Source organism: Cygnus olor, chromosome 2, assembly GCF_009769625.2.
Source record: "Cygnus olor isolate bCygOlo1 chromosome 2, bCygOlo1.pri.v2, whole genome shotgun sequence".
Taxonomy (NCBI): domain Eukaryota; kingdom Metazoa; phylum Chordata; class Aves; order Anseriformes; family Anatidae; genus Cygnus; species Cygnus olor.
The window spans coordinates 11,212,399-11,226,287 of record NC_049170.1 but is presented as its reverse complement, the minus strand read 5'-3'; the positions used below and the strand labels follow the sequence as shown (position 1 = coordinate 11,226,287).

The 13,889-nt window shown below is 38.9% G+C and overlaps 1 protein-coding gene across 5 annotated transcripts in view; it reads left to right on the top strand.

Moving 5' to 3' along the window:
- Nucleotides 1–13,889, top strand: part of DIP2C (disco interacting protein 2 homolog C) — a 316,217-nt gene that overhangs the window by 219,597 nt on the left and 82,731 nt on the right. For all 5 annotated transcript variants that reach the window (XM_040546127.1, XM_040546128.1, XM_040546125.1 and 2 more), the window contains 2 exons: nt 492–583; nt 4,801–4,911. In XM_040546127.1, coding sequence (XP_040402061.1) covers nt 492–583; nt 4,801–4,911 — 203 coding nt within the window. The remainder of the gene's footprint in view (nt 1–491; nt 584–4,800; nt 4,912–13,889) is intronic.

Here is a 13,889-nt window from a genome sequence, read left to right as displayed (position 1 = left end):
TTTTTTTCCTTGTCTCTCCTTCTTGGGACTCCTTTCCTTTTTCCTTTGGTGTCTTGGAGTAGGAAAAGTGCCATTATGATTTCTGTATCATACCCTCGGAGGGAAGTACCCTTGCACAGCACAGTCTGGACCGAAAGGCAGGTTTTGCAGCTTGCTAATAGTCTGTCTGGACTTCCTGGTATTCCAGCCACTTCTAACAGCTGACTTTTGGAGTCCAGATCCAATTCACTGCAAAGCAAGAAAACTACTTCTTTTTTTTTCTTTTTTTTTTTTTTTTTGGTCTTAAAAATGCTGCTTTCTTGAAGTTCAAAGAAAATATCTGATACGTATTTAAATATTTCCATTAGTTGCAGCAGTGGTATCACATTTAGTTGGAAAATTCATATACATTTTCCAAGTATTTCTTCCACTGCTCAGGCATTCTTTCCCTTTAATAATCTTGTAAAACATGCAGAATTTTAAAATTAATTTTACAAATTTTGTGTTAATAGGCAAACTTTGGACCAGAAGTATGAAGGTTGCTTACAATATACTACATAAATTAGGCACAAAACAAGAACCAATGGTACGACCTGGAGACAGGGTGAGTATCTCAATGGTTTTTAATTATTAATAATTCAGATCCTGGGTTGACAAAGAAGGAATGAGGTATTTGGGTGCCCAGGGGAAATTAATGAAGTTAAATGTTGGGGGTGGAGGAAAGTCTGCCTTTTACTCAGAAAAGGGCTGATCACTCAGACAGATGTTTTGAATTGCATATTAAATAATGTGAGCTAGTATTCGCTGAATAGCAACTTGAAGTTGTGGCAACATCAGCAATAAACGTTCCCATGGAAAGTGATTTTTGGACGTGGAACAGCTGTCTGTTTAGCAAAAGCTTGCTTATAGAGCCTGGAGGTGTCGTGTGGGTAAAACGTACTTACTAATGACTTTGTAGTTGTTGAGATGGTAGAAAAAAGAGGAGCATTGTGGAGGACAAACACAAACAAGCTAAGCACATTTTGGCAGCCAGTTAAATAAATAAATTATGCTGACTGGTAATGTGGAGAGTATTTCCATTCCTTGTTCTTGAATCTGATTCAGCTACTGCTGGAGGCTGTATCTAGGTGAATGTATAACATCCACAGAGGGCAAGGGATACAGAGCTAGTCTGCTACCTTCATGCTACCCCTTTTCTCTGCCACAGTGTGTATCCAAATTTCCACAGGTCCCATTCCAGGTTGGCTCTAAGTAATGGAATGGAGATTCCTGAACGGATCTGTCAGAAATGCGCATTTTAGTCACAACCTTGTGATTAGAGTTTTGAATGTGAAATTAAGGATTCCTCTTCCAGTGTGAAAGCAATTATCAAACTGCTGGTTTACTTGGTCCTTTTGTGCCATATGTGAAAAATGTGTTGATATGCATTACGCTTTTCATACGTCTTCAAAAATGAGAGCATGCAGTAAAGCTTCACAGAAAAAAAAATGAATTAAAAAAAAAAAAAGAAAAAAGAAACCTGACAGTCCTTTCTGTGTTTCTTTTGGAAATAAATCATAAAGTATTTGACTAAAGGATCTCTAGATCCTTAATCTAAATTGCTTCCTACAATGGCATTCAGCCATCTGAAGAATCTCTTTTACTTGATTTACAAGTGTGTATCTAAGCAACAGCAGAAGCAGCAAGTTGTTCAAGTGTGTGCATCAAGAGAATCCACCCAGAAGGCTCTAAATGGAATAAAGTTCAGATACAGGCAGTGTGTGTGTGCCTCTCTCTCCCTGTTGTCTGCTAACTGCCCGTCTTTGCATTAATTTACTGCAGCAACCACTGACATCTTCTAATGTTAGGAAAAGATTCGTGGATAATTCAGTCTGAAAGCTGGAAGTTTAGCTAGTGCAGGACGCATACATAACGAATTGCAGTCCTTCTAAAATAAGTCCACCTAGATTACAGAGAAACAAATGTTTATGGCTGAGTGCTGAAAGCATATGCTTGTGCTGTAAAAACATCTTGCTTAGCATCTCTGTGTAACAGAAACACAATCTTTTAAAGCTGCTTCATGTGGAAGATGAGGTGTTACTGTACTGATGTTCTAGGCTGTTATTCTGGCTGTTATCCCCCTGTCGTAATAACATAAAAGCTTTCTGACCTCTTTGAAGATGACTTTTTATTCTAAATAATGTATTTTGTGTGACAACAGTTAAAGGTACTTTTGAAATGCTAAATGAAATACATTTGTGCATATTTGTGATCTTTTCTAAATCAGAGGGTAGTTGTTTCCTTATGTTAATATGATATAAAACTCAGAAAGGGCTTTCCCCCTTTAAAAGCATCTTCTATCAATGCAATCTCTATTTTTCATGACTCCTATTACATTACTCTTTAGTTTCTTTGTCCGAGACAAAAGAATAGGTGATTGTGCCTCTATGTGAGTCCCTGGTTCTGATATAATTATAACACTCGAAGAACTGCATTTGCCTTCTATAGTATCTACAGAAATTTAAACTCGTGTCATCCCAGACAGCTGCCTGGAAATTAAGCTTGCCCTCTAATACATCTTCCAGATAAACAGATTCTCATAAACGCACTGTAAATTTCATTTTCCTTCAGCCTTATCCCTTTTTGCTGTTACCATGCTATTTGTTTATTTGGTACAGGTCTGCTAGTGATTAATGTCTTTTGAAGGGGAAGTTAATGCCTCATTCCCACTGGACTTTAGTGAGTTTTTCACCTCTGTCAGCTCCTTTGAAAAGATTCCCAGCTAAACCTTCACTGTGTGTATGTAAACAAAGAGCAACACAAAAAATAACAATCCTCAAAGTACCTTTTGGGATCTTTCAACATCTTTCAGATGTGTGCTGGGCTCAGCAAACTGCTATCCCTGCAGTGTACCTAGCAAAAACCCTTTCCTTCCATTTCCCTTGTGGATATTTATGGTATGTGTACAGAAAAAATATATACTAAACTGCACAGCCATCTTGTGCAGTTGTATTGTTTCTTGTGCTAGGATACAGATATGATAGCAGTATATTTTCTATGAAGTTCCTGAAGTTTTAAGTCTTCAGCTTAAAAACAGAGATATTTTTGACCCCCTTGGACATAATTAGATTTCTTCTAGTTTGAAGAAATCAATTTAATTTATGGAAGGGAACCATCTTTGAAGCCATATGAAAACACTGAGAACACTTTTAATCTACAGTAACTGAATCTTGGCAAGTGTATAAAACACTATGGTTTTGCTCCAAGAGACTGAAACGTGTAACTCCTATGGATGTCAAATCAGTCAAAACTGAAGACTTATTATGTAGTTTCAGCAAACTTTAAGGTGCTGAACGCTGATCCTGTGTGCAAACCCAAAGGAGTTAAGTTAGAAGTCACGTGGAACGCCTCTTGCATGCCACTTCTGTCAGCCCTGAGGTAGAGTTACCAGCTTCATTACAGCTGTTGAAGACATGAGTTGAGAAAATGCATCTGACTGAATGAAAATAAAAATACAGACAGGATCCAGCCCCTGAGGTCTTTAACCACTAATTGATGGCAAGGAGAGCTGTGGACTCTCCAGGTTGCTGGATCCTCAGTTAGATCATGCAATCTCATTTATCCTTCTGTTTTGTCCCTGGATGACCTAAAGAGATTGCAGCACCCATAGAAGTAAGCTGCCCAGTTCAGCACATCTGGGGATGAAAGACACCTCATGAGCATACAGGTGATTTGCTATAATGTCTTATGTTTTCTCGGCATTCTTTAATCTAAATAATTCCCTAGCCCTAAAGCTGTGAAGTTTAGCAAGTCCAGACCTAGAATTAAATCGAATCGAATTGAATTGAATAGAAATAGAATAGTTCAGTTGGAGGGGACCTACAGAGATCATCTAGTCCAACTGACTGACCACTTCAGGGCTAACCAAAAGTTAAAGCATATTAATGTGGGCATTATCCAAACACCTCTTGAACACTGACAGGCTTGGGGCATCAACCACCTCTCCAGGAAGCCTGTTTCAGTGTTGGACCACCCTCTTGGTGAATAAATTTTTCCTAATGTCCGGTCTGAACCTCCCTTAGTGCAGCTTTGTGCTCCAGGGAGAAGAAACCATCACCTCCCTCTCTGCTTCCCCTCTTCAGAAAATTCTAGAGAGCAACGAGGTTACCTTAGCCTCCTTTTCTCCAAACTAGACAAAGCAAATGTCCCAGACCTCTCCTCATAGGACATGCCTACCAGCCCTTTTACCAGCTTCACATTATCTTACCAGCTCTGGACATGACATTTGGTTCTGTAGGTATCAGCTATTTGTGTTCACTCTCTCAGACTGTGCTTGGACAACAGTCCAGTCCTAAAATAAAATTATTGCGTAAGGCAAAGCATACGGAGACAACACGTAATTGTTAGTGATTGACATAATGACACAATAAGTCTGCATAATCTGAACTGGTCGCAGATCCACTTTGTTTTCAGTAACATTAAGCAAATACTAAACTAGAATGTAAAATTCTATTAATTCCATTTGTTTGGTTCTTTAATATCTGCAAAGCAATCAGTAAATTGAAAATCAGATGAAAGGTGTTGTCAATGTAGGAAACAATGCAGCATGAAAATATTTAACTACAACCTAAGTGAAAATGTTCACAAAAGGAGCGCGTATCAGAATAAATTCCTTCTGATTCCTCATTCATCTTTCATTAGGTATTTGAGTAATTATTGTAGAAATGTTTCTGTAATCACCTCTCTCCCAAAAGAAGCATAGAAACTCCAGCTATTGTTAGTTGAAACCTGTAATAAAACATGCATTTCAGAAAATCTTTAACGTATGTCTCTTTGTTTCAGGTAACACTCGTGTTCCCTAACAATGATCCCGCTGCTTTCATGGTAGCATTTTATGGCTGCCTGCTTGCAGAAGTTGTCCCCGTTCCTATTGAAGTGCCACTTACAAGAAAGGTAGGGAACAGAATTTCTTCTCTATACTACCTTTTAAAACTTATGTCAGAATGAATCACAACTGAATCCAACTTCTGAGTACATTTGTGGTTAACTAGCCCTGAATCTACAGATACAAAGATAGTGCTGTGTGGTGAGTTATATATAGTTCCTTCTTTTCTGTGATGGCAAATCTCAAGATGTGCTTGCAGTTTCAGCAAATGCAGGTCTGCCTAGGAAAGGAGAGGAAAATTTTGCAAGAGAACAGCTTTGCCTGCCCTAGATGGATTATCTTTGTAGCCTCTCATAGTGTTCTGATGTTGGCCATTGACAATGAATCATTGGCAGCAACTGCTGATTTTCCACCTGTCCCTGCAACCAAAGCTATGTTATAATGCCCCTAGTGCTTTGTGTGCTACTTCAAAGCAGTTAGGGAAATGCCTTCTCCTGTGTTTATATGTGCAGTTGTATCCTGAAGCTTCCGTCACCACTGTCATCTCTGCTAAGGATGGCCTTTGAGCAAAGCGAGTTTGTGAATTCTTGCCACGGAGCATACATTCATAGCTGAAACTGACCATGGCTAATCAAAAACATTTCACATGTAGTGTTGGTGCAGATTCCACCACTGGTTTCTGGGAAAATATTAGTAGACAGGTATAACAGTTTCAGGTTGAAGAGATACTTGGGGGCAATGAGGGGAGGGGGCTCAGTGGTACTGGAGAGCCACAGCTGGGAAGGTTACACTGATGCTGCTGAACATGCATTTTTTTCTGAGGATGCATACCTTTGAGGCTGTAAATATAATGAAACGTATTTATCCATTCCAAGCTCTTTTTGTCATATCCCCTTAATTTTAGCATGGCTGGCAGCAATGCTCATTCTAAGGTTCTCCCAAATGTCCCCTTATATAATTCCTTTGTTATTAGCTAGCACTAATAATGCCTTACTTTAAGTATTTGGTCTGGAATTGTCCACACAACATGTGTTCTTTAATCCACTTTGGGGAATAAGTTCATGCTAGTTTGTTTGTTAAGTGGACTTGATTCTGGAATGAGTGTCATGATTTTAGTAGAAATATACTGCATTTGCATCAGGCTATCACCATGCTTTCCTATATGAGTGCAGTACCTTAAGATAGTTTGAAGTAGTTGCATGAAGTGATGCATTATTTCTGCTTTAAATGTGTCACCAAAATAAGGCAAACAGACTATATACATTGTAAGATCATACCAAATGCTCACATAGTTAACTGGACTTTCATTTTACAAAAAAGAAGCAACGTGACTTTAAGGGATAAAAAAAGAAAAATCTGGTATGTCTTTCCCTGTTGCTTATTTTCCAAGGTTTAATTGCATGTTAAAATATATGGATAGGTATAAATCAGATTTATTTTAGAACATCTGATACCATATCCATCCAGTAAGCTATAAAATCCAGCTGTCCAAGTAAATACCCTATGTCAGGTTAATAACTTACCCTAATTTGGCTGAACCTTGATTTTTTTTTATGTGTGCGTATGTATATATATAAAAATACATACTTACACGTATATATATATATATATTTATATAAGGCAATAACTACAGGCTCAGACTGTTTAACTGTTGCCAAGATCATTCCCTAATGTTTAAATATTGCACTGATAAAACAATAACAGAGATGTCAGCAGTATAATTAAAAAAGCAACATGATCTATGATCTATAAATAAAACTATGCAATCTCACAGCGTATACTATTGCAAATATTTCTGCATTTGTTTATATGGAGAAGGAACTGGAGTGGAAGCAATGAGATGAAAATCATGTTCTGGGTAGTCCCAGAAGGAATACCTCTGCTTGGTCAAATGGCAGCGGATTGCTTCTGGCATCCGTGGGAAGATGTCATTTGTGTCATCTCACAATGGCCTAGGCTGTTCTTTTATGCTTTGCCATTATTTGTTCTCTCTTCTTCACGCTTCAGTAAATTCTGGCAGCATACCTTTTTTTGGCTTGATTTTTGGAAGACAGAGATGTGAACTAACAAATAGACCAACAATTATATTACAGGCTAATACAGACTTACAGAATAACAACTTGATACAGGATGAGCTGTTTCAGGGAATTCATGAGCACATTTTTAGTATTCATCAGCACATTTTTAGTATTAAAAACTTGTGTTAGCAGCTTTAATACTGTTCTGCATTTTCATAAGGAGGAGTTTTTCACAGCTCTGTGCCAATTGTGCCTGGCAGTTTAAAATGGAACAGTAATACTTGCAGCCAGGTAGCATTTTGGCTAAGGTATTACTCTGCAGGCATCTATGCATGTATGGAAGTAAAGGCTTCTGTTTTAGTAGCCCATACATTTGGTGTGTATTCCCTACTCTTTGTATCATGAGTGTATTTTTTTTTTTAGATTTTGACAGAGTTATTTTCTGGTTGGTCCATTAGGTGATGGTCCATCTCATCTTGCTTCTGTATCTCGTCTTCGTATTGACAAAATACCTAGAATTTGTTGTACTTCCCCAGAGGACTTAGAGAGACCTGTCTGGCATGGCAGTTGGGATGGGTTCACTGGATTCTGTGCAGGGTTCTTCACTTTTGGTATTCTGAGAACACTTTCGGGTGTTTAGCAAGGACCTGGGACTGGGCATTCATGTCAGCATGGTTTTGGCTTTTTGGACTGGGAAAATCAGATCTAAAATTAAAAACTGAAATCTCAAGCTTTTTTTTTTTTTTTTTTTTTTTTAACATCAGAGCTAACTCTTTGTTCTAGAAGAAGCAGTCAGGGGTTCTACAGTCACAATAGAATAAACAGCATGTTTTATTTCATCTTCTTTTCCTGCACTAATGCCACTGAAATATGTGTATCGTGATCACTTCCAAAATTTTTTGTAACCAATCCTCATCCCTTAGATTACGGGCTATGTTTTTTACAATAGTCCCTCTGCCCAAAATCTATTTCTTTATGTTTCCCAAAATTAGTAAATGAGTATGGGTCCCTTTTTAGTGTGTTGTATGCAACATCTCTTCCTTCAGAACTGCCACTTTGGTTAATCTTATCAGAAGCTGGAGTATTCTGAATTGGCGCATTGTATACATGATGCGATGTGAATTGCAAACTAGGTATCACAGAACGTGCCATCAAAGTAGCGGATACAGGATTTTTGACATTTCAAGTTCTAGTTCAAATAGTGGCTTACTATTCCCCTTATGAAAAGATTTTAAAATATGTTTTCAATTTCCTTTTCTTTAGATTTTGCAGGTTGTTTTTTTCCATTTGATGGGCACCATGAAAGTTCTTATTATTTTGCTCTGATACAGTCAGGGGAGCTAATCTGTTTGAATCTCAAAATAACATTTTTGTCCTCCAAGCATTTTTGTAGTTATGCTCAATCACTTTCTGTGAATATGTGAACAGTGATCCCACATAGCTCTTTATGGCTTTCTTGTCATAGGAGGCGAACATTTGTAACAGAATATGACATGAAAGCATATAAACTATTTCTCAATCATTATTTCCTACCCTGTTAGACTTAATGCTACATGTGCTTCTTGGAAGTGTTTCTGTACTCTTCCAGAAGCTGCCTTTGACAATGTGATTTTAAAATATTCTTACGTGTTTCTATAGGAAGTTCAGAGATACCCACTCCCGGACACACAAAAAAAATATCAAATGGGTGTTTTGTTGAGGGTAAAAACTGTTTTCCAGGAGCTCTTTTTATTAAATCCTGAAGTTAGGTTATTAAAGCTTTAACAGTAGCCAGCGAGATACATCTTTTAAAAAACAGAGAAGTTGTCCCAGTCTTTTCTGCCATTTGAAGGCAGAATTGTATTCCAAAGGAAATACACCTCGACACTTTTTCTAGTATTCAGACATCTTCAGAGCTCGAGGTAAAACAAGCTGTGTTTCCTTCCTGCTTTCATCATTATTGTGCTGTACCTGATACACTGAAACATCCACAGAGTTCCAGCAACACTGGAAATTGACATAGTTTTGAACAGCTTTTGACAACAAACTTTCTTCGCTAGATTTAAAACATGCATAAAATGCCATATATTTTATTTTTGGTGGCACAGTTGTCCAGCCTCAGCCCTGCTGAACCCCTGGCACACACTGCCGGAACCGCGTGAGCGCCGTGCCCACCCTCCCCTCTGCAGGCACTGAGCAGAGGTCTTTGCTCAGCTGGTCACCGTGAACCTCAGGTCCCTTACAGTCTACATTTTGTTTTTGTGTTTTCAAGTTTAGGAAATGGTAGTTTCCTACAGAGAATATCGCGTTTCGTCCAGTGTCCCCTGCCAAAAATAACTGTTGTCCTGCTTTCATTAAGACTTTTGGACATTTAGACTGCTCACAGTTACATGTTTCACATGAAAATTACAACCAGATACCAAAGCTCTCTCTGATGAGACAGCTGATTTCTTCCTCATAAAGCTGGTCATGAAAATTGCATCTGCTTTGTGTTTGATTATTCTTATTAAGATCTTTGATATTTGTATTTTTAAAACAGAGGGTTTCCTTGATTCCTTTTCACTTTTGTTTTAAAGGTACTCCTGCTTGGCCTTTGCGTCTGATGGTTGCTCTGTTTGTTAGGGTAAAGGCAAATGGAGCTCAAATAAGCATTGTAACAACAACAACAACAAAAAATTAGTTCATTTTGCAAGGTATTGCTACATAATTCTCATTTGAAACCAGTCTGGGACTTGAAGTGGACAGCAGTAACCTTTACCAGCGCAACCTTTGCACTGGCTATCTCTTCCTTCCTTCCGTATTAGATGGAAGACGATGCACTCTCATGCACAGAGAAGGGAACATAATTGTTTTCCTTCACACAGATACTTTCACAAAGCATTACAAAAATGACATTAACAGCACGCTGAAATGCAGCCACACGTGGGATTTTTTATCCTGACAATGAATTATCACTCTCTGCAGCAGGAAGAAGACAATTTGCCTCCAGGTAGTGGTGAAAACCTTTAGGGGACCTTTAATAAAAGTCTTTAGAGAACCTTGAATGGCTACCTACAGCAGAGAGGATTTCTGGCTCGCTTCATCTGCAAGATTGATCTCTCTAGGTGTGTGCAGACATTGTCTAAAGCTATGCAGACCTCATTTTTTCATACTTCAGCAAGTGTGATGCCTTCAAGAAATGTAAAATGGTAGTTCCAAAGTCAGCATTTCATCTCAAACCTCATGCTACAATACCTCAGCTGTATCTTTTGCCTTCCACCTGTACTACTTGTCATTTCAAACTGTGAATTGTGGAGGCTTCTGACAATGAGCATCAATGGAAAGTCTCTCCCCATCTGCGCTTGGGACTGCGTTCGTTCGTTTGTTTCACCTGGTCTCTGCTGGAGCTGTGAGGTTTTCTTCCACCCCAACAAAATTCAGCAAAATAAAGTGTTTGTGGCAAGTGAGGGTTTGTCAAAGTAGCAGATTAGCATAATCTACCAAAATAGCAAATAATGGTGCTGACAAAACAGTATGTCTTGAAAATATATTCCATTTAAGGGCAGAGGGTACTTTTATTTATGGGGGAGAGGGTTGTAGGTTTTTTTCAGCAGTAGGTGATTTGATTTCTTCTTTTTACTTACAAAGCAGTTTTCAACATTGCAGACATTCATTTTACATTACTCAGAAGGGATGCCGATAGCTCAATAGCTAGTCTCTGAAATCTGAAAGAATCAATACTCCTAAAGTCAGAAGTCTTTCCTTGCCATATGGAAGCTTTGACTGCTTCTCACAAATGACTCAATTTTCAACTCAAACCTCACTGCAAGAGGGATATTGAGTTGCTTGAGCATGTGCAGAGAAGGGCAATGAAGCTGGTGAAGGGACCAGAAAACAAGAGTTATGAGAAGAGGCTGAGGGAATGGGGCCTGTTTAGTCTGGAGAAGAGGAGGCTGAGGGGAGAGCTCATCACTCTCTACAACTACCTGGAAGGTTGCAGTGAGGAAGGTGTAGGTCTCTTTTCTCAGGTGACAAGTGATGGGATATGAGGAAACAGTCTCAAGTTGTGCCAGGGGAGGTTTAAACTAGACATCAGGAAGAATTTCTTCATGGAAAGGGTGGTCAAGCGTTGGAATGGGCTGCCCACGGAAGTGATGGAGTCCCCATGCCTGGAGGTATTTAAGAGACGTGTGGACATAGCACTAAGGGACATGGTATAGTGACGGGGCTCAGGAGGTCAAGTTGGTGGTGGAACTTGATGATCTTGAAGGCCTTTTCCAACCTAGTGGATTCTATGATTCATTTTTCAAACTTACAAATTTTGCCTAAGGCACTCACTGCTCTGGGTCTGTCATTCTGAGGCATGAGGAACAGCAAAGACTATCACAATTACATACTTGAGTGTTTTAGGTAAGGTTGCAGTGTGTCTGTGGGATATATAACACTCTCGGCTTCAGATGGTTTCAGACCTCCCACCATTTGGGTAGTTAGAAACAATTGCTTCTGCAGGGCAGCAGGTATCACTGGGGCGCCTACACAGGGAGAGGAATGTTCACCCCTTCTCCATCTCTACTCTCTGCAGTACTTTCTGCTTCTAAGTTGGGATGAAGCCACCAGAAGCAGGCAGGAGGCAGTGATAATTAGTTAGGAGGTGTGAGAATGACATTGGAAGTGGGAACGACCGACACAGGCTAGCAGACCACCAGAAAGCTTCATAGTGTTCATGTTGTGTGATCCTCAACTGGAGTTCCTGTAGCTATTGAGAACAGTGTCTATCGTGAACCTCTCCTGCAGCATCTTGAGTTACTTTTTTCTTGCAAGGCAGGATTTACTGTGGAAACCAAAGGCATGTCATAGAAAATGAAAGTCTGAAAACCACCCTGGCTATTATCTGTGCTTGGGGATTTTATTCCTTATCTCCTGTGGTAGAGGTGCATCACGTAATTGTTTAACCATTTTGTCCTTAAATGAAAGAAATAACTGTACAGAACAAAATGGGTTGAAGGTTTTAATACGATTTGAAATGTGGTTGTCCTGACCTAAAATGAAGTCTGTTATAAGAGTCTATGATGTGTGGGTAGATTGTGTTAGATAATCTATACGCTATTCTCCCTGCTTGTGTGTGGAGTGCTATGAATGAATGAATAATTTTTAAGTGGACGTGCTCCAGAAGAATTGGTGTGGCACTAAGTGAAAGCACAGTCATTATTTCTTGTGTTATCTAGAAAACCTGAACTGTTGATATAAATTTCCTTTTCCTGTTGTTTTGTTTTGTTATGAGAAGAGCTTGGCAGATCACTTCTTAAATGATGCATCCTCCAGGGCTGTGATACGCTGATGCTCTAAGGTCCACAGTTTCTACTGGTTTATATGTGTCAGGTTTCTAAACGGGAATTTATTAAGTTAGTTTCTTGCAAGGTCTTGCATGAAGTGAGATCTAGTACTTGAGAGTGTGCATTTTCTTGGTACAGTGGTGAAACAGCTTGCTAGCAGTCTTTTATAGGGCATAAACTTAAAACAAGATTTTGACTTTAATTTAAAATTCAGAGTGATGCAGCTCCTGCATTTGATTGTGAAATTTATGTTCAATTCTGTTTAAAAAAATTGGTAGTTAGTGGGAAATTTGGGGTAATGGAAGTATACATAGGATGTTTTAAGAAACTGGTGGCCCTCCATTATACATGGCAGAGTAGCACATCTCAGAGGCCATGTCTTGCCCAAGAAGTGATGTTGTCTTCTGGAGCACTCCAGTCCTCATCTTTCTGCTGTTCCTTATGAGGGCCCACAAGGAAGGACTTTTGTGGAAGGATCTTTGTGGTGAAGGCACTGTGAGATCAACATGCTCCCCAAAACATCGTTGATGGATACCAGTCTTTTTCTCTGTTGTTCAAAGGCTACTGCTCTCATTTAGATTTTTATTGGGGAAAAAAAAAAAATGAACACACTTAATGTTAAAAAGCTTTCCTGAAAAAGTACCTTGTCAATTTTTCCTGGTTTTACATTCATTCTGGTAATAGTGCAACAGAGCAAAAGCAAATGCAGTAATTATGGATTGAAGGAGTTACATAGCATAGGTTTGATAGATCAGGTTATCGTCCCGCATTGTTTAGTCAGCTATCCAAGTTCTGATAATTGGTGCTATATGCCTATTTTGTGTTGCTATGGAAAACAAATAAGCTTTTGTTTTTCCTCCGATTTCCTTGTTTCTCCACTTTAAATTGCTTTATTTGACTACAAAAAAAATGCATTGAAAATAGATAAGTTTTCAGGCTCATCATGCAGTTTTGCTTTGAATGAATCAATATATTAAGGCAACTGTTCTGTATTTCTGGTTGCTCCCATGGTTAAGTATGCGTTATGGTTGATTTGAAAGATACTTTAATTTGATCTTTTGAAACTCAGTAGGCTTTTTTCTCTAGAATCATTGTGTGAAGAAAGGGTTAATTCTTCTGTGTGTATTTATGTCCAGGGCTTTTCTCTGTTGAAGAGCCTAATGGATAGATGTAAAGTTCATGAAAGAATCATGACAAGACACTATAAGTAAAGCAGACATAATGCTGTGGCAGCACAACAGCCCTCAAGGAACAGCTATGGCCTAGACTTGAAAATCATTACATGACTTTTTAGCCTCAATACCCATTTCTTCTTGATGACAGTAAAACGTAGTGTGCTTTCTTTAATGGGCACTTGACTATCTGTAGTGCTCCTGAACTATGTGTACAACTACTCAATGAAATGGTTATTGACAAATCAGATTAGATCAGCATAAGCAGTGATACTGCCACCACTGTATGTCCACCATAACATCTCTAAAGTTGAAAGCATTCTCCAAGAGGGAGTATCTATAACCCGTATTATTTCCTAGAATCATCACAGAACCACAGAATTGCAGAATGGTGGAGGCTAGAAGGGACATCTGGATGCCATTTTATCCAACCCACGTGCTTAAGCAGGGACACCTGGAGCAGATTACCCACATGAATTTTGAATATCTTCAAAGATGGTGACTCCACCACCTCTCTGGGCAACCTATTTCAGTGCTTAGTTAGCACTCATAGTAAAAAAGTGTT